Here is a 22,285-nt window from a genome sequence, read left to right as displayed (position 1 = left end):
TGAAATTTCATTACATGCATTTAATCGCTAATATATTTTTAATGCAATTGAAGCCTCATCAGAGGGACATGACACCAGAAGAGCCTGTGTGTTTCAAAGAACCATGAAATAGCTAAGATTAACTAGTGAAATGCCTGAGTCAACATGGAATTACAATCCTAACTCATACCTAGTGAGATATTGCCATGAGAAATATGGGAGCTCTAGATAAATGTCATCTAGAGTGTTTTGTGCAGTCTTGGTCATCCATATTCATCAAAGATGAATTCATACTGAAACCAACGAAGGAAAAGTCTATGAAGACAATTTAGAACCTCTCATGAGATAATGCACAGCATGAGGAATGATTCTTACTTTCCTATCAAAGTATCTCTTATTTCCAATCCTGTTTGTCAGCTACAACAGTCCCACTGGGCAGGGGAGAGCAGTGCAATGCCTTGTCTGTAAGGATGTGTATTTGGACTGACTGGTGGCTGGTGCCTAATAAAAGGCTGAAGTCTGCCTGCTTTTCCCTTTAGTGGACGATCTTCTTTTATTTATTTTTGTTTGGTTTGGTTTGTTTGGGTTTTTTTTTTTCCTTTGGTATTGGCTGCTTTTTTCACAACATGTAAAGAAACATAGTTATCTTTGAAATGTTGCCTGTTCTCTTATACTCAATTGAAATAGTGCAATGGATCAGAAGTTAAAAGTTGGGACAGAAAGGCAGAAATGGGCTATATAATCATATGAACCTCATTTCCTTAGGGGACGAGTGTAAAAAGAGGGATGGCACAAAAATAAATAGGGACAGACTGCTGATCGTATTCAAAAGTCAAGACAGCATCAGCAGGTCTCTATCAATCAGAGAATAAACTTCCAACTGGTATATTAGATACAAAGGGTATAACTAGTTTTTAAGATTGTAATCAGGTTATAAAATCGATTATGATACACGATCGCTTTCAGAAGGTCTTCTCCTGTACTATCAGAAATAAGGGTATGCTGATATGATGGCTCTATCCTAATGAGTGCAAGATAACATTTTAAGATTTGCAAAGGGACCTACAGATCAGTTTAACAGTCACTTGCAGAAAACACATTTTCTGTGTCGAATATCATACTTGTTCATTCTTGTCACTGAAAATCTGCTTTGCCAAGTTGTAGGCAGAATCTGTGACTACAGATTGCTCTGTTTCACTTTCTCTCTGGAAAGGCTGGATGCAGGACTGCAGCAGTGCAGAACTTTGACGACACAGAGAAAAGTAATGGCATCTTGCCCAGAACTCAAGTGCTGCACCTTATTTCCATACAAATATATATTGAATTGTATAAGATTTTACATCAGAATTCATTTATTTATTTATTTATTTATTTATTTATTTATTCAAATTTTATTTATTTATTTATTTATTTATTTATTCAAAATTTATTTATTTATTTATTTATTTATTTATTTTAAGACCCCTGCAAATGAAGGCAGTATTTTACAGAGAGATCCAAAATTACTGTGAAGGTAACAATAACAGAAAAGCCATGTAAAAGCATAACGTTGTCCTCACAAGAAGATTGTAAAGACTTCAATGATTTTCACTTTGCTGCACTGATATGAAAGGAATTTGAATTCCTGATGCATGAGGAAGAGCTTTGCCAGAGGATTTTTTTAATGAACTAGCTAACAACATAATTTTCTTCTGCCAGATAAAGTTAGGACCTATAACACATCATAAACTGCTATCAAGTCTATGAACTTCCTCTTCAGCTCAGACAGGAACAGCAATTTGTTTGGAGTAGAAGGACTGGAGAATGATCCTTGGTGGCACTGTGAATCTTTGTACACTGGCTGCAGTGTCAGCATATGAACAGTGTAGGCATTTCCAACAGAGCTGGTAGAAAATGGGAAAATGGTTGGCCAGGGAGTTTTCCTGGAAATGCATTTTCAGCAGAATTCAGCAGCTCTGTGGTGTGTGGTGACTTCAACGAAACTTGATGAATTTATAAACTGTTCTGAACTTCTCCTTTTGCTTCTGCACTACTGTCAGTCCCCACTAAGAACTGCAGCCTTATATGATATAAACTTTGATTAGACTTTGATTAAAATTTGATAGAGACTTTGATTAATAGCACCGTATGGAGAAGCCAGAACAAACTCCCCAAAGGCTGATGAAGAAAAAATTGTCAATTCAATAAACAATGAGAAGTTAATCTATAATTTAAACAATGTGTTAATTAATACAGTAAAAATAATGTAATCTGTGGTAAATCCAGGGAGAAATCTTGTCTATCTGCTCATCTAGGTGTAGCTAGAACACCATGCCCTTGAATAAGACAATAGTAACTTAGGTTAACAGATGGACGTCTCTTTCCAGTCAGATGGTGAGCAGGATTTTTTGCTTGCTGGCTTTTAATCATTTTAAGACGAGAAGTCTTTCTAAAATCAAATGGCATAGTGGGAAAATCCAAGTAAGTAAAAGGAGAGTGCCAAGGGATGACTGCTGGCCTGTGGACAGGATTTCAAAATGAGATGCCACAAAAGGGACAGCCCTGACCTTCCTTACCCACCCTGATGATGTGTCCCCCTTGCCTCCCCAGGTCTGTCACTACCCATGTGTGACAACCCCTGTCCTGGGGAGTACAGCTGGATCCCACTGAGCCTCAATCAGGTTAGCAATGGGGAAAATAAAAGTGTGTGAGGGACTCAGTGTTCAGCCGTGGGAATGCCAGTGATGTGACAGGAGCATGCAGGCTGGGTAGGAACTTTTCATTATTAAATTAGAGGTTTTCAAGGGCACCCTGCATAAAGTTGGCTTCAAGTAACTGGAATAACCCCACTAAGTGAGCTTGTTCATCCAGGTCTGTCTATCACTTTGTCATCCCTAAAACCTGTCAAGCCAGCAGAGCAAATGCAATGAGATGTGATCATTATGCTGGATGTCCAGAGACACAACCAAGGAAGAGCCTTGTAGCCTTTAGACTGCTCTTATTTTGTCAGCAAATTTGACTGATACTTAGTCTATGATAGTTTATTGTGAAAGACTTCGTTTTTGTAGCAAAGACTGTGAAACTACTGCTTATTTGCTAAATAGCTTGAGGGATGGCGGCATTTATAAGAGAATTACTTGCAGCCTTCTGAATTTATTGAGATAATCCCTGTGACTTGGAGGTAGAGCCAGTGCAGAATCTGACTGCCCAGCCCTGGGAGCAGAATGAAAAACATGGGGCAAAGGGCCCAGGTCCCCAGGGAGTTTCGGGCTGTGGGTGTAAGTAGGCTGGCACTGAGGTCAGTAAGCCCGCCCCAGCCACCAGGCTATTGCTGTTACACCATTTCTGACAGGTGAACTAGGTCATCTGCAGGTGGTTCAGACACTTCTGCCCACACATATGCCCTTATGCAAAGAGATGCAAGTTGAGCATCAGTTGTTTCAGTGGATTTTCTGCCTTTGCTCGCCCCACATACAGAGCCATCCGATTCATCATACACCTAGAACAGGAACAGTGAAGCTAGTGACTGCCATCATGAAGCTGCTTAGGGCAGGATTGTCCTACAGGGTAACTAAGGGAGAGGAAAAAGAGGAAAAAAAAGGCAAAAGAAGAAAAAGACAAAGCAGCTTGAAAGTGCTGCTGGTTCAGCAGAGAAGTTCCTGTGGTAGTGCTGTGTTCAGAGCAAAGGCAGGAGAAACAGACTCCCATGAGGAAAAGACTGAGGAATTACTTATTTCAAGGCACATCTGTCTTCTAGAGAGCAGATATTTCTTCAAACTCAAAGGAACCACCCGAGTGGAAAAGGTGGAGGTAATAGGAGATTAGCACAGCTCCAGTTTAGTCCAGCATCAGATTGAAGTTGTTCGTCTTGAGGAATTAGTGCTGAGAAATCATCAGCTTCCCCCATAAGCAATTTCATTCCTTCCACTGAGGTGGGAGCTGGCTGCTGGTTGTAGGCAGAATAAGAAAGATCATTGCCTCTATTTGTGCCAGTTTTGGTGAAATCTTGAAAAAGAATCAGATTTTTAGATGATAATTTAGCTACTCTTCTACTAATATTCAGATATCTCTGGGTGACGACACAGAAGAGAGATGCCAATCATGACTGTTGATGGCCTCTTGCATAAGCTGCAGCATCCCAGTGCAGTGGTACACAATCTTTGCTAGAAGTTTACACTGCAGTTTTCTAATTCGTGCTTGGGGAAACCAGGCAAGTGCTAAAGGATCCCTGTGGTGCATCCTCTGGCCTTTTGAAGTGGCCCTCGCTGCAGTGTATGGAAGATTGAGAGAGAAGGTTTTGCACACATTGCACATGCTTGTGTGTTTTTTTCACCTTGATTAGCAGGGTTTAGTTACTGAAATAAGAAATTATCCATACTAAGCCAGCCCCTATTACAAAACTTGGAATCTTTAGTCACACTGACAGCATTCTCCTGTTGGGAATGATGCTATTTTGGTGCATTTGGAATGAAAAATACACAATTTCATAAATAAAATACTTAAAAGTTTTTCCTCCAGTCATTAATGGTTTGATATTAGAAATACCCTGCTAGGCAATTCATTTCCCATGCCAAATTTGTGGTTTGTGAAAGTCATATACTTTTAAGAACATGGACCGGTGATGTCACTTAACAATTCTCATAAAAACTTTGTACTGCGGGACAGAGAATTAAAAGAACAGTAATAAAAAACAAGTAGCATTCTCTAAACAAATAAAATCAATCAAACGCTCTGTTTACTGATCCATGCTAGAAATCTCTCTAACTGGCTCAGTGAGTGGACAGCTAGCTGAAGCATATACCTTATGACTGGACCTTTTAAAACACCCAGTTGTAGCATGATATCACTGAGAGAAATTATGCTCTCCTTAAGCAGCCTCACAGGAAATCCAGCATCCTGTGGTACAAAGCATTATCCTTAATATTTCTTTAAAAAAGGAGAGAGAACAGAGAAAGGATTTTCACAGCTGGCGAGGATGAAAATATAAACATATTAGGTTTCATCAGGAGAATATAACGGTACTACTGCTTAAGAAAATACTACAACCATGTTTAATTTTCTTAGTTTCTTTAAATGGAGCCTTTTCTCCTTAGAAGATGGAAGAAAATGGGAGAAGAGAGGATAAGCAAATATTTTCAACCTTCTCAGTTGAAATACATAATTATAGTTTTATTCCTTTTTGGTTTCTGATACACAGATTTCACAGAGCTGATTGTAGGCTTCAGGAACCATTTTTGCCTTTTAAATTGAAGCATTTCAGGTCTTCTCTAATTAACAACCACTTGCAGAGTGTATCACAGGCTCAGTGTGTACTCACCAACCACATTTCTCAGAGACAGATCTGTTATTGCACTAAAATGAGGGCGAGAGTCACTCTGTATTAATAGTTTATGAAGATAGCTAAATTACATCTGACCATACAGTATTCTGGCTATGTTCTTCTCCTAAGTCTCTCTCTGGACTCACTTTTTCTGGGGAGACAAAGCTTCTTGAAATGATAATACCTTCTCCTGAATGATAATAGTTCAAACTGGTTGGTGTGGGGCATTACCATTTTGAGAAATAGCTGGAGGAAGTGCTTAGGCAAACTTCCTTATACAGAGCACCAGCTAATTAAAAGAGAAATTTTGGTTTTCTTTTCCCCTTAAGGTAACAGAGTTTTAGATCTAAAGAAACAAAAACACAGTAAGAAGGACAGCTCTTTATTAGTTGACTGTTCAAAGAGGAGGTAAAGGAAAAGCCTGTGGTTTATCCACAGGAAACTGCCCAGGATCAAGGTCTTCTCACAGTTACCCACTTTGTGCCCAGTCCTTTTTCACCCAATCAGACTCCCTGAATGTTACTCATAATAAGCTAACCGACCCAAAATTTCTCAGAGCAAGGTGCTGTCACATTTTTATCTTGTACAGTGCAGGCACACAAACTGTTTCTTAAAAACAAATGACAAAAAAGCTGCATTTCCTTGCTCCCTCTGTCCCTCTGTTTCTCCACTCCTTCTCCCTGCACTCCTCACTGCCTCACAGCATTTTTGTTACCTTCTGGATCCCAAGTTCTCATTCACTTCATTCACTTGCTAAAAATCTCTGTCCAGGTGCAGCCATAAGGCAAAACAATGGGGCAATACAAAAGGACAACTGTCAGGTAGCCAAAAGTAGCATCAAAAAAGCAGTAGAGGATGAGATATTCTAATATCTGTATCACCTGACAAAACTGCATGGCAGGACATATGCATGCATTTACCATTTTAAAGAAGTAATCACACTTGCTGAAACCATCAATCTTAGAAGGAAACACAGAGTGTGAAGCAATGAGTACTGCTCAGGAGATGACGTGAGACTCAAGAGAACTGGTGGACACAAACATTGGCATTTTCTTCACAGAATAGGTGTTATCTTCTGTACCATCTTCTGTTTTGCATAATGCCACATGAACCTCACTATTGCAGTTTGGAGGGTTTTGAACATTCACAGAAAGAAGCACAGGGAGAAGAGCAATAGCTTGATTGACGCAATTTTCACATTGGCCCACTGGATAATCAGAAGAGCTCTTCTATTACAAGGACATGCAGAAAGTAAAACATTATAAATCCTACCCACAACCCAGGGCCATTAAGAAATGCTAAAAAACCCTCTAACAACACCGGCTTTCTTGACAGAATCATTGTTAATAGCTCAATACCAGCTAGCAGGCAAGATCCACTCTTATGCCAGGACTACAAGGCACACAGCAGTTTGAAAGAAGGATAAATATGCATGTGTGGAAATTACATCTTCAAAAAAATATAAAAAACAAATAGATTAAGTGAACCCCTACCTTGGAGAGCCTGGAGTGTACGAGTCTGTACAACAATACAGAGTTGCAGGACCAGCTGTGGTGCACTTTCCAGAAACGTGGCTAGCAAATGCAGCATACTCACATCTGCATACTCATACACCATTTTCCAATAAAACCGCCATCTGTCATTCTCTCCACTCTGTCGACTCCGGATACCCAAGTACATTGTGTGAAAATACCTAGAAATAAAAAAGAGTGGTTATAGAAGTGCCGAGTGATATTTTACGGGTTATACCTCTGCTTGAAAATAATATATTTTTCAATGTACTTCAAAATAATGAACATTTATTTAAAAGGATTGTTGTATTTCAATTTATAATAGTTGATGTGATAAGAGTAAACTAAACTGAAGACAAGACAAGCCCTCATAAAGCCATTAAAAAAGCTTAGCACTGTCTTATTTGTTAAATAGTATTTCTTTCAAGGACTCAGTTTTCTGATCTGAAATATAAGGGTGATATCTTGATTACATGGCCTTCCTCAGAAGTTTTTGAAGTAAGGAGGGGAACAAAGCTGACTCTTTAATGATTTCTACTCAGAACCTGCAAAGAACTAGTCTCCTTTCTGCATGGCTCTACGAGGACATCGAGGACCACATGCACTGCAAAGCTGGGATGGAGCCCTGCTACTGCCTGGAGCCCTGCTATGGCTGAGCTCATTGTCCTGCTTTTCCACCCATCAAATACACTGAGTATCGTATTCTAGACACTGCCACATATATAGTGGTTTTTTCTCATAGTTTGATTATTTTAGGAGGAGAGAAGATGTAGCTGTGAGTTCTTATTTTAGGAGGAGTGGAGATCTGGCTGTGGGTTCCCTTGGTGATTCGAAATGACTCACTACAGTAGCTCCTATGCAGCAGCATAGGGAACAAGTAAGAAGCAGCAGGAGCCAGGAACCCAACAGGCTGTTGCTGCTCAGAGTAGTAACCAGCAGATAAAGGAAGCAATAGTCAGAAAGCACATGTCAGCCCTGGTGACCTGTGCAAGCATTGGGAAATACAAATGGCAGCCAGCCCATTACACAGATTTTGGCTGGTGCAGGAATGACGAGTGGTTTTAGGAAACAAGGGATGTCTTTTGGTGGCCAGGCCACCCAGCTGCTGTGGTGCCTGTCATGATCCTTGCAGTTTGCAGTGGTCTGCCATGATACACCTGAATCGCAGCACAGCAATTGCTCCAGGTGGCCTTTGATTTGCTCTTTTACTCTGATCTGCTCTCTGTTATTCTGTGTCAGAAAGTCTAGGCTCCCACCTTGTCCCTACAATTTTAATTCCACACTAATTAAGACTGGCTGAAAAAAACCCAGTCTTGCTTAATGAAAAATTCTGAAGATTAAGATCAGGGTGCCTTGCATCCTACTGGAGTGCCCTGATGGGCTACTAACTCATGTGGATCTCTGTTTCTCTTTTTCTAAAGGCATCTTTCATATCCTGGTCCTTACAGCATTTTCTTATGATGTTTTTAATATGTTTTCATATTATTTTTTAAGTGAGATTATATTTTATAATAAGAATAATTTTAATAAATTATAACCAGTTTCAATATGAATTCTTTTAATTGGTTAAGATAAAGTCTTTCAGTATTTCTTCTTTTCACAAGTTCCTGTCTTAAAAGTCTTTTCATAACTGGTGGAACACTGTGAATTTTGAAACCTCTTTTATATAGGTTGCATGCAAACTTTTGTCTCTACTCTGTTCCACTGTAACTCTGGAGGTATCTGCTGATGAGATTTTTGGCCTCTGACTGACAAATAGCCCAAGACTGAGTTGCCCCCTTGAAGAATGACACTGTGCTTGTACCCAACGAACCCTTGTACTCAACGCACTCTTGTACGCAATGTGCATGCTACTGCAGAGTGACAGCTTTATTCAGAAGTATGCACTGAGCAAAACCAGGACTAGCACGGAGAAACAGCTGAGAGGCCAGATCTGAGCCTGCAGCATTTCTCTTGACAATGCACATCATAGCAATATAAAAGGAAAACACATTAAACTCACATTTAAATTAAAATCACACCGGGTGGCTTTGAATTTTGTCAAAATCCCATGTGGAGTGAAGCAGCAATGAACTGCTCAGAGACTGAGACCACAGAGGTGCAGTGAACAAGACACCAGCTGTAATTCTCGCACAAAACACTGAGCAGGTCTGGATGGGTCAGAGTGTGATGGGATAACTGGGGCTCTCTGATGTCTTTGGGTTTAGGTAAAGTGAAATGGCCTGCTGTCCAGATCTGAAAGAAGCCACTGGGCTGGAAAGGCACCTTTTGCTGCACAGTTCTGTTAATGGGGTCCATTGGACCCACAGGTTCTCAGTCACAATCCATTTAATTGTTCCTAGACCTCTCGTTAAAGTCCTGCGGTGCAACAGGGGTAGGTAAGACTTGTATTTCCTTCTGCAGTTTATTTTTTGGATGGGGTTTGTTTGTCCTACCTAACATGTCATTTTCAAGGGGCACACCTTGAAATATTGCATAGTGGGGGCAGACAGCCTTTTTAGCATCCTTCTTTTAAGTTATCACTAACCCTTGCTATAAATTCCTAAAGTAGATGTGTTTGCTGAAGGTTGTGCCAGGAGGCTCTAGCTCTGCCAGTGGAGCCATCTGCAACCTCAGTTCTACACCATTTGTAAAAAAAAATACTTTTCCTATTACAAAAATGACATACTGTGCCAGGCGAGGTCCCCCAGGGTTCTTTACCTGCTCTGCAGAGTGGTTGTGCATGGCAAATATGTTGTGATTAATGAACCCATATGGAAATATTTCCTCTCCCATAGCACTTTATTGTGAAACACTGGCAGTGAATTATTGGGAACTGGGGAATCATTGCTCTTTGTCTACTTAGCTCTCTGCAATTTAGACACAAGAGGTAGAGGAGGAAGATACTTTCTGTTTTTACACGCTAGGGAGCAAATTTCAGCCTAGGGTGGTATTTTTTTTGTCCTTTCAATTTTGGCCAAATTAATTGCAGGCTGAAATGAGCATTTACTGTCAGTTACTGTCACTGATTTATAGGCACAATCAGGTGATTAGACAGCTAAACATTCTGATTTGCATCCACAATTAATTGCACCAGCAATTGATGTTAGGTGTGCAAATTAGCAGTTATTAAAATAAAAAGATGGTCTCATAAAATGCTTCATATATCAAAGACACTTTTTTCTGATTGTGAAATAGAAAGAAGAAAAAAAATGAGAGAAAGTGCTTTCTTGTAGTGCCTTCCAAATATAGCTTAACACTGCAGTAATGACACATTCTATTTTATATATATATGCTTTATGTAATTCCACTTTTGACACCCTCACTGGAATCCTATTGTCAGCAAATGACATATAGATACACTCAGAAGTAGTTCCTATTTTAAACAGTTTTTATATTTTGGTCTTCTGGTATTGTTTTGGTGGGAACTCACACTTTTATGTGAGTTCAAGTTGCAAGTCTTATACACAATTATTCCAGAAAGATATAGGAAGAAGTGAAAAAGAGTTCTGCACTGGAATATGTCTTAGGTTTATTGTGGGGTAAACTGATGTCAGTGAACCTAAAGCAGCAGATCTGAGCGTTACTATTTTGGTTGTGATTGCATCCAGTCAACTGCAGTCTTCTGCAAGTGCTTTACAAGTATACAAACACTGCCTATTCATGTCCCCAAAGAGCATTTAATTGACATGAAAAGAGATGACAAGGAGTGGAGAACTGAGTTAGAGCACCAGACAAAAAAGGAAAAGAAGAGGGAACAGAATGTGTGGTACTGCCATCTAGTAAAGTAACTGCTTCATCTGATAAATCAAGATAGTCCATCAAAATTTCTCATTTCATTAGAAGAGTAAAAACAAATAAACACACACACACATACCCCTCCCCCCCCCCCCCCCCCCAATTCCTCAGCTCTTCTGTTTGTGGAGAAAAGCTAAGACGTAACTGAGTTTCTTAAAGATTTTACAGTTGGAAGACTATGAAACCTTTTCTATGAAGACAGGCTCAGAGAGTTAAGGTATTCATCCTGGAGAAGAGAAGGCTCCAGACAGACCTTATTGTGGCTTTCCAGTACCTAAAAGTGGCCTACAAGAAGACTGGAGAGGGACTTTTTACAAGGGCATTTAGTGACAGGACAAGTGGGAATAGCTTCAAACCGAAAGAAGGTAGGTTTAAACTAGATATAAGGAAGAAATTCTTCACTGGGAGGGTGGTGAGATATTGGAACAGGTTGCCCAGAGAAGTCGTGAATGTCCCATCCCTGGAAGTGTTCAAGGCCAGGTTGGATGGAGCTTTGAACAACCTGGTCTAACGGAAGGTGTCCCCACCCATGGCAGGGAACTGGAACTGGAAAATCTTTAATGTCCGTTCCAACCCAAACCACTCTGTCAGTCTGTGATTCTATGAAATGTACTAAGAAAAAGAAATATCAAAACCTATTATTTTAATTTTTAATTATTATTTTAATTTTTTTTTTTGAAGACAGACAACTGCTTGGGTTATCAATGCAGATTTAAGCAAGCTTACTATTCAGAATTAAGACAATGGAGTGGGAAGCAATACTTCATATATCACTGATAATCAGATGGCAACATACATATTATTATTTGAAGCTTAATGTCTTTTTTAACCTCTGGAGAAAGTGAAGAATGCTTTGTCATTTAATTGTTTTAATTTATTTCAGTGCATCACACAGCACAGTACACAGACCATTGATGGAGTGTAACTCTGAAGGATGTGAATCTGAGAAAAGATATTCTTTTTCCATTATATTAATGAGAGAAGGTACTAAAGTAAAAAATGAACAGAAAAGCAGGCTAGTCCTTGTGCTGTCCACAACGTGTTCAAGATGCAAGACAAATAGAAGTAAAAAATTACCTATATTTGTAGTTGTGGAAAAAATATATTTCTTTTCTAGGGAGAGAGACATTCATTCTGATCAGACAGTGGCTCTCCAGTATTTCCAAAATCAAGAGTGCTCATTTTGCTCCAGGATCACATACCAATCTTAGTAGACTAAGACACCTATGTTGGAAATACTTCTAGTAACACATCACTTACATGATTAGAGCATACCCAATTGTGCATTTAACTGAGATTGTGGTGGTGTAATTATATGATCATACCCAATATTTATAGGAGTGCTTTCCATGTTTAAAGTGCTTTACAACTACTAGCTGATTAACTGGGATGAATGTAAATAATCTCACAGGATACATTCCTCAGAAACTGGCAGCTGACCAAGCAAGGTATAACTTTCACTCAGCAGACTCAAATCCAAGTGATATTTGACAAACCCATGACTGGGAGGAGTTGCCCTTCTCTTGTGTGAAGAAAATTCTCCTTTCTCCCTTATTCTTGGGAATGTGATATTTTCTCCTGAATTTGTGGATTAAAAAAACCCCAACAAACCTTCTCCACAAATCTTGCTCTAGTAAAAGGTAGGCAAGGAGGCTCCTAGAATATATTCCAAACAGGACACAATTCCTCAGAGTCAGATATTCTTGAAGAGAGTTGAGATGTCACTGGCACCTGGGCTAAAGGTTTCCAACCTGCCTACTGTTCTTTTGTAAAAGGCTTTTGGTGAATATCCTGGTATCACTGAAACTGAAGAGGCTTTTGGCAGTGATTTAACAGAGTTTGAGTTTTAACCCAGTTTACTTCATAGTAGCTTGGTGTTGTTTATGCCCATTGCTTCTCTCTAAGAAATTATTTCAGAAGCTGCTCCATTATGCTTCACAGACACTATTCTTTTTTCATACAGATAGCTGAGGCTTATAATAAGTGGAACAGAGAAACCATATGTGAGTCCAATCTGACTATGGCTCTGAGAACTTATTGCTACAGATTTTCACCCTAATGAAATCAACCATCTGATGGTAATATATACAGCTCTAGAAAAAAGTCTTCGGTTTAGAAGTGTCAAAGGCTACATTGCTACCATGTGCTTTATCTAAAAAGTCCTTAGGATGATACACATGAATGAGAGACCATTTGTGTTCTTTGGAAAAATGATATTATTCTGATTTCATGCCTCATGTAGTCCATTTTATTACAAGTGTCTAAGTCTGTAGGGGACATTTGCTTATGTTATCTAATCTAGTGAAACACTTGTGAGAAGATCAAAAGTCATTAATAGCTAGTTGTAAAAGTCCTAGATGTTTATTCTGATGCCTAATTTGCCCCTATATCAAACACTATATTAAACAATTTAGCCATACCATAAACAATTTTTCTTTCTGTGTTTGAGGTGTGGAAAATGAAAATCAGTACTGCAGAGCTAAAACACAGTAGAATAAACAGCAATTCGGATAAGTGGTATTTTCATCTGTTGCTTAGTTACCAGAGAAAACTTAACTGTATTTGTATCTCAACAATATTTGCCATGTTAAATAACAACAGATTGTTCTATTTTGCTTCTTATGTGCCTTTTTATTAGAAGTACCTGAATACTCTAAAAAAAAGGTTCTTTAGCAAGAATACTTAATGCCTTAGCGTGCTAATGCTTATTCTTTTTGTTCTGATGAAACAAACAAATCCCTTCAGTTTTAATTCCTTATTCTAGGAAGGAACAATCAGCCAACTTTTAATTTTCCAATCAAATTATTTTTGATGAGACCATTAATTTTTAATGTGCAAAAGGAAACTGAAACACATTCTGTAGCACAGCATTGACCAAAGCTTTTCCAACCAAGCAAGGTTCTGGCAATAGAACAGCAGTCAAATGTCTGGACTTAATTTACTTTAAATTATGAATGCAGTATCCTCATATGTGACGTTGAGATGAGATCCATGTGAGGACAGATCCCACTGGGGAATATTTCAGCATAAGAGACATTAAAAGTCTTATTTCCAGAATATATATGCCCTACAAACATAAAAAAACAAAAGCCAACTCCTTGTATTTAATTTTCCTTTGCAGTATTTAAGGTATCAGAGAAATATCTCCTTTACTTCCTTTAATACAAAGCAAAGTACTTTATGAGCATAAACAAAATGATTACATATGTTTCATTGCTATCTACAAAGCATTCCCTGGCATCTTCCATGACTGGGTGATCCTTCTCAAATGGCCATGAGTCATAATGTAGCAGCATTTTATGGTCATCTAAATTTTTATGGCCATCTGAATTTAGTTACTCTCTGAATTCCCCAAATGTAACCAGTCATACCCGGTACTTTCCTTCCTTTCCTGACTTGTGCAAACTGCAGACTTGCAGTTTGTGAACCACTGGCGTAGGGAGATGGTAGGACTAGGTAGGACTATGTCCAGGTTTAACAAGAAGGCGGCAGCGTGGTTTAAAGAAATGCCTGATGCACCCTGCTCCCCTACTAACTTCTCTCACCCACGGGGTACAGATGCTCAGCCCCACTGCTCAGGCTACAGTGGGATTCAGCCTTACATGAGGCAAAGGCCAACTCCAGAAAGTAAATCTCCTTGTATTGGAAGAGAGGTGCAGCCTGGATGCTTGCACTAAATGGCATGGATGCAAGGCTAGCACTCCTTTATTTTCAGTGTTTTACTGTCCCTTCCTTTTCTCTGCACCCTGCTGATTCACATGAGACAGGCAGCAAACCCTCTGCCTATGCACACAGTGAGATTATATCCCCACATCACACCTGCCACATGCTGCCAGATCACACAGGAGTGCTGCTGAATGTTCGCCATTTAGTTTAATCATTTCCATGTTTCTGTTTTCAAAACTGGGGTAATCCCAGTATGCACTAGCCTCCCAGGGCTCCCTGTCAGCCTGCAGGATCTGTTGCATCCCAATCAGCCTCTGAAGTCCTGTGCTGCCAGGCTGTCCCTGCCATGTCTGTGGTGCTCCTCTTTGGGTGAGCCTTCCCCTCCATATCTCTGGGGATGAAGGGCAGATGGAGCTTGGTTGCCACGGACCTGTCAGACAGGAGACTGATGGTGTCATTGCTGGTGACAGGGATGGCTTAACCTTGTCTTGGGGTGTAACACAGCCACTGGTTGCAGGTCCTTTAGAAGCTGCCCTGATACTTCTCAGGAGTAAATATTAGCGCATTTTTTGCACTATCAGCTATGGGCTAGAATTGAAAAGGAGAAAGCAGAAGTGAAATTAAAAAAAGAATAATATTTGCAGTGTGCTGCTGCAATCTATAGCTTTGTATTTCAGAGTTTCTTCACCAAGCATTGACACTGGTACTGCAAAACAGCTTCCTTTCCTGTTTCAGTCAGAGGACAAGGCCATTTAGACATGTTCAGCAGCACAACTAAAAAAGTTTTACTACACTCTCATTTCCTGTATGGCACTGCACACCTGTGTGCTCTTTAACCACAGGCACTGCTTTATCAAAAGCTGATGAAATCACTTTGGGCCTCAGAGGTTCTCAGAGGTTCTCAGAGGTTCCCCTGGCTTCCACCTGTGGGAAACATGAGTTTCTTATGTATCATCAAGGCTGCAGCCCTGGAAATGATGCCCATGTAAGATTAGACCCCTGAGGACAAGCAGCTTCCTGAGAGAGCAGAGATCTGCCCTGCTCTGTGTCCTTTGAGAAGCTTAGGGGTTTCCTGCTGTGTTGAAAGGGTCCATAGTGGCTTCCTGAAGCAACAATACTCAACTGAAACTGTTAGGAAAACATGGCTCTATTGGACACTCTAAAGAGCTCAGTTAAAATCCTGATTCACAGTCTGCTCTGTGACTGTCTCTTTTTGGTTTCCTCCTTGCAGCCTTACACAGTTTTGGAGGTAGCCAAAGAAGAAGAGTTGAGATTCCCAACCAGAGGTGGTTTACGCTGACTTTCTTTGTCCTCTTCCCTTCCTCCCCATGTCATATTTTTCATTTCCTTCTAAGTCCGTCTGCCTACTAGTCACCCCAAAGTGCTCTTAGAAGTGAATTCTGGTTTGTCTCTGTGTCTCAGTCTGGGATATCAAGAAGAATCAGGGAGCAAAAAAGCACAGAATTCCCCAAGGAGCTTCAGGCATTCCCTGGAAAGACAATTAGTCATGATCAAGGATCTGTACCATGCAGCTGTCACAGGAATATAATCATTATCATAGGCATCTTCACTTCACCAGTCCCTGGGGCTGCAGCAGGACCTGAATTGTTTCCCCGTTTCTTCCCAGCTATGACAGAATGACGATGATAGCCCTTGGAAATGGTCTCAAGACCCCTATCATGGGACTGTAAAGGAAGATGCACCTGTCTCCTCATCACTTTTTGACTGCCCTTGAAGAAAGGACCACTTGCAGAGTTAAGAGTGGGCACAACTGGAAAACAGTGCTTCTGGCTTCTCAGCTTGGGGTACCAGGTGCATTTTCCAGCTCTCTGGACAAGCAGCCAGGCAGCATCCCATTACCATATAAGACTGGGATAAGGCATCAAGAAACCTTTACCTACCTTACCACTGCTTCCACAGGAGCAAAGCTTACAACAGCACACTGAAAACCAGTGTCCCATGGCTGGAGACTTTGCACTCTGGAGACAGGCTCTTCCCCTGAGTACCAGTGTTTATTATTCACATTGCTCACAGGGAGATGCTCAGGCCCCTCTGGGACAGCCGAGTTTCTCCCAGCATCCATCTCTCAGCCCATTTCCATAGGGACATGGGCTATTTATCAATCTGAACAGTTCAGTGGGGAGGGTTCAACATGGAGGTGGAGTAGCAGAGCAGCTGGTGAGGTAAATACCCTTGAGCATTCCTGTGCCAGTTCATGACTAGTTTTGAGGGAACCTTTCAGTGCCAAACTCTCAACCTCATGGTCAAACTCACCATCTGGAAGAGGGAATACATTCACACCAGTATTCACAACAACCCATGTTGTTTGTTGCTTTCTCTGATGCCTTTGATAAATTAAGTAGATAAATCTGCCCACAGATTACGCAGCTTTCCAGCGTCAACTTTCACGGAACAACAGCAGGCAGCTCACAGAATATGCTGAGTAGGAAGGGATCCACAAGGATCTTTGAGTTACACCATGAGTTACACCATGTGCCTGAGAGACTCATCCAAATGCTTCTTGAACTCTGTCAGGCTTGGTGCTGTGACCACTTCCCTGGGGAGCCTGTTCCAGTGACCAACCACACTCTGGGTGAAGAACCTTTCTCTAGTATCCAACCCAAAACTCCCCTAACACAACTTCAGGCCATTCCCTCATGTCCTGCCACTGTTCACCACAGAGAAGAGATCAGTGCCTGCCCCTCCTCTTCCCCTCACAAGGAAGCTGTAGACTGCAATGGGGTCTCCCCTCAGTCTCCTCCAGGCTGAACAGACCAAGTGACCTCAGCTGCTCCTCATGCAGCTTCCCCTCAAGGCCCTTCACCATGTTCATTGCCCTCCTTTGGACACTCTCTAATAGCTTAATACCTTTCTTATATTGCACAGATCAAAACTGCATACAGAATTCAAGGTGAGGCCTTTGATCCAGAAAAGGAAAGAACTGCATTTTTAAAGTAGAGGAGATGCCTGTAGTCTTTTCAAAAGTATATTAGTATCTTTTGCAAAAGTCAAGAGAAGCAACAGCAATGTAAACACTGGAAAATCAGAATGGCTAGGGTAGAAGATATATTTTATCCCCACAGACAAAATATAATGTGTTTCCTTCCATAAAAACATCTTTCTTTCATGACCACTGGTGTGTGCCAGGATGAATCTGGGTTGTGTCACTCTGGGGGCCTAGCATGTAATCTCACACTGTGAAACAGCAGGAGCTAGCTGCCTCCACCAACCAGTAAAAATGAACTATTGCCACCCTCCCCTTCCTTCCTCCAAAAAACCTTCCAAATTGCTTGTAAGAGCTTTTTTAAAACCTGCCTGCTCTTTCTGGCTCAGAGAAAACACACAACTGAGAATTCTGTTTGGAAATACCTGCACTGTAAATAACTTTTTATTCATCTGATTTATACAGCAGTCTATGCTTCAGATTTTTCTTTTGAAGTATTCAGGAAAAGCCATTAGCTAATTCTCCAGTATAAAACTCCTAATGAATTGAATGGTCATTGTTTGGATGGAGCAATCTATAAGCACTCAGGAAGCAATGTAGGATTAGTCACTTATTAAGATATAGACAGACATTGCTCGTGTGATCTTTATGTGATATTCAAATGGCTGGCACACTGTTATTTAACAGGAATTCAGGCTAACTTCCTCTTATTGCTCATAAGTGGCCTGGACTAATGGAGAATGTTCTTTAAACGTTACCTGCTTGAAGAATTTTATATAAGATTCAATTCAAAAGCAAAATTCAAAAGCAAATTTGCCAGCTAATAGCATTAGTAGGGTTGAACAGCATCTCACAAAGAAATGGTCCTGAATACCAAGCTGAATACTGCACCATGCACTGTATCTGTGTGCTTTACAAATGTAGTACTCAGAAATCTTAGGAATAAAATTTCTGGCCTGGGTTTTGCTTAGGGGAAAGGCTCTAAGGCAAATGACAGCATTTTCATTTGAGCCTTTCATCAATTCAGATAGGCCAGATCCAAAGGGCATCAGTGAGAAAAGTACCCTGAGGAACCTAGAGGGAATTCTGCCAGCTTACAGGCCTCCCAGTTTGCCCCTTATCAATATATTATAGAAAAAGATGAAGGAATATGAGGTGACATGCTGGCAGCAACATACAAGCCAAAGGAGAAAATAACATGAGCTGGCAAGACAGCAATTTCATTTAGGACTTGAAAGCAAACTGTGATCATTAGAGATCTACAGTTTCAGTCTAACTGGAGTTCTCAATTCCTATATGAGTTCCATCTTATAGAAAACCTCAAAATCCAAAAAGCACTGAACGATAGTAAAATACCTTCAATAAAAATACTTCAAGGAATGACTTGTGTGAAAGGACAAGTATTTATAAAAAATGATGAGACTAAGTCAGAATTCAACAAACATTTTGTTTGCAAACTTATTCAGAAAAGAAACGGAGATAACAGAGGCATGAAACAAGAATTAAGATTTTTTTGCTTTGGGCAGAACTCCCCGGACAAACAGAAGAAAAACCTGACCATTGAATTTTGAGAAAGACAACCTAAGGGACAGACAAACGCAATGGCCATTGAAAGAGGCAGCACAAAATATCAGGGGTGTCAGAGCCTTATACACATATTATGTGTTACCTATTAGCAAAGAGAAGATCAATTTATGTGCAGTAGGAACAACTCCAATGAAATGTCTATTTAAGAAAAGAATTACTTTGGAAAAAATTTATAGGACCTGTATGAGTTAGTCTACATGGGCAGTTACCTCTATTTAATTAAAAATACGTGTTTAGAATTGTTGATTTAGAGCACTTGAATTCTTGACATACAGACAACTTGCTTTAGTTTTTAAGAGACGGTTTAAGGTAAACTGAAACAAGCCCATAGCACTGAATGAGTCTCCACCTGAAGGTTTGAAAGAGCTCAGCTAAGGATTGGTCCATGAACACTTTTTTAATACAATTTTTAGCTGGGTATAAGATCAGTTTTGCAACACAAAACACAACCATATTTGCATACATATGCATATGTATAAGCTTGTCATTCCCCTGCAGTTTAGGCATCTTATTCCAGCAGAGAAGGATATAGCATGTAATAGAAGGCTTGTAAAACTTAGGAGAGCATATTGTTGAAATGCTACAAATATAACACAAAATCTGTGGGCCAAAAGTCCCAAACTGTTATATATATAGGTATGTATAAACAAAGAATGACACCTGCAGTATCATGTCTGAATTCACTACCACTCTAAAAATCAGTAAAATTAAGAGCTCAGTGCAGCAAAGGAATGTGTTCAAGGTGGTTAAACTGGACAGGGGCTTGCCAGGAACAAAATGGCCATCTTCTTCTCACCATGGTGAGCAAGGAAATGCCAGAGCTGGAAGGCTCTTTTAGGACTTGTGGAGGGAACACTTGCTCCCCACAAAGCATCTGGCACTATCCCTTTGCTGCTGGGCAGAAAACATCCCCCAATGCTAGTTCCCCTAAACACAATGAAGGTTAAAAAAAAAGCTCTGAAGGTTATCCATACCTTACTTTGGCCATGGTATATCTATTGAAATTAGCAAAGAGCATGATCTGCTTCACTCTTCCATTGCAATCTTAATCATAGAATGGCTGAGGTTGGAATGGGCCACTAGAGGTCATCTGATCAAAGAGAGTCATCACCTAGACTGGGTTGCTCAGGAGCATGTCCAGACAGCTTTGGGTATTTCCAAGGATGCAGACTCCACAACTTCCCTGAGCAACTTGTGCCAGTGTTCCATCACCTCTCAGCCAAAGAGTGTTTCCTGATGTTCAGATGGAACCTCCTGAGTTTCAGTGTGTGCCCATTGTCTCTGGGCAACACTGAAAGGAGCCTGGCTCCATCCTCTTTGCACCCTCCTTCCAGAAATGTAAGATCGTCCCTCAGCCAACTCTTCTTTGTGCTAAACAGTCCCAGTTATCAGCCTTTCCTCAGAAGAGGGATGCTGCTGTCCCTTAAGCATGTTAGTGTTCCTGTGTTGGACTCTCTTCAGGATCTCTACATCTCTGCTGTGCTGGGGAGAGCAGAACAGGACACAGCAGGCCTCACCAGTGCTGAGGAAAGGAGTAGAATCACCTCCCTCAGCCTGGCCTGTAGACTGTACTTTGTCTAATGCAGCCCAGGACACCATTAGCCTGCTTTGCAGCAAGGACACATTGCTGGTTGAGGTTCAACTGTCCACCAGGACCCACAGATCCTTTTCTGACAAGATGCTTTCCAGCAGGTCAGCCCCCAGTATGTACTGGTGCATGGGGTTGTTCCACCCCAGGTGCAGGACTTTGCACTCCTTGTTGAACTTAGTGATGTTTCTGTTAGCCCATTTTCCAGCCTGTAGAGGTCCCTCTGGATGGCAACACAACCCTCTGGCATATCAGCCATTCCTCCCGGGTTTGTAATATTAGTAAACTTGCTGAGGATACACTCTGCCCCATCATCCAGATCATGTAACACCTCTCAAGATGTTAAACGGGACCAGAGCCAGCACTGACTCCTGGGGTTCACTGTTATTTATTGGTCTCCAGCTACATTTCACGCTACTGTCACAGCCTTTTGAGTTCAGCTGTTCAGCCAGTTTTCAATCCACCTCACTAACTACTTCTTCATGCCATACTTCACTAGCTTCTCTACAAGGATCTTATGGGAGAGTGTCAAAAGCCCTGCTCAAGTATAGGTAGAAAATATCCACTGCTCTCCACTCACCTACCAGACCAGTCATTTTACCATGGGAGGGTAATATAAAACTAAGAAGAGATCAGTATGGCAGGACTTATGGTCAGGTTTGTAAGTACAGCATTGGTGAAAAAAATGAAAGCTTACAAGTAAACAAAATATAAAAAAAATATGTTTAGCAAACAGATAGATCTTTTAACTATCCATGCCTGCCACTGAAAATCCCTTAGACATATGACAGCTGCCAGAGCTGGAATTCCTTATTCAGACTGACACCCTATCTCCAAAATGACATGCTACAAATCTGATTCTTGGCCTAGACTTTACAAATTGTGACTTTTTCAAGGAATATATGATACATGTCTTCCTAGCTGTTTGCACAGTGAATAAAAAAAGCTCTCAAAATTCTAAGTGCAAGTGAAGTTATACATAATGTTAATAATAATACTGTTAATAATAATAAGTCTGTTTGGCATTACTTGCTTAAATTGAAAGCCATTCATATTAATACAGACAGCAAATTGCATGAACTTCCTTTGACCTTTGTAAACTATTAAGAAATTCAGTATTTTTGGCTAATTACTGTTGTAATTCATGGGGCCTGCTTGCCTTCTATGTTAGCTATGTAAAATACCAGTCTCCCTGACATTTCCTTCCTCTGTGGATCCCAGTCATCCAAGTGCAGAACTGGGTTTCCCACATTTGTGATCGCTCTGAGTTTAAGGAGTATTTGAGGTGAAGGTGGATAGGGTTGTAAGTGTGCGTGATAAAGGAGGTAATAAAAACTACGAACTGCTCTTCTCAGCTTTTCAAGAGCACAATTAAGAACTTGCTTTATCTGCTGGTACAGATGAGACCAGAAGCTAAAAGAGCTTGGGGAAGCAGGAATAAGTAATTTTTGCAGTTACTTTTTTCTTCCTTTCCTATGGAGAATATTTTAAAGACAAGCTTTCTCTTTTTAGACCTCTCAGTTTCCTTTCTAACAGCAGTCTGTCTGATTGCTGCTGGCTCCCAGGCCACACATATGCCCTTGGTTTTCAGAGGAAACTCAAAAAGAGGGAATATAACTCAGAAGACTGCTTCTATACACAGAAATGTGCATGTATAGGGAGGGTAAAGAAAAGATACAGGGATACACTGAACAGCTCCTTCTGGGTGGTCCAAAGAAAACAATAGACCTGTGATGGGTTAAGAGGGTGGAAGACTATGCAGATGGTTTCCCCATACCCACAGCCATGGCTGATCCCTATAGGTCCTTTGGCACTTGCACCATATTCCTGGAATTTTCAGCCTTCCATGCTCTGCAGCAAAATAAATTTCTTAGGTCTAGGAAGGATTACTAAAGCTAACTCTACTAAAGACCTGTGTATTAGTGATCAAAGAT

The 22,285-nt window shown here is 40.6% G+C and overlaps 1 protein-coding gene across 1 annotated transcript in view; it reads right to left on the bottom strand.

Annotated features, from left to right (window-relative positions):
* XKR4 (XK related 4) overlaps positions 1-22,285 on the bottom strand; it is a 214,497-nt gene that overhangs the window by 70,595 nt on the left and 121,617 nt on the right. Inside the window, exon 2 of the mRNA XM_051771854.1 lies at positions 6,772-6,971. Coding sequence (XP_051627814.1) covers positions 6,772-6,971 — 200 coding nt within the window. The remainder of the gene's footprint in view (positions 1-6,771; positions 6,972-22,285) is intronic.

This window comes from Manacus candei, unplaced genomic scaffold (genome assembly GCF_025592945.1).
Source record: "Manacus candei isolate 608988 ecotype Guabito, Panama unplaced genomic scaffold, ASM2559294v1 h1tg000008l, whole genome shotgun sequence".
Classification (NCBI taxonomy): Eukaryota; Metazoa; Chordata; class Aves; order Passeriformes; family Pipridae; genus Manacus; species Manacus candei.
This window is presented reverse-complemented; position numbering and strand designations above follow the sequence as displayed.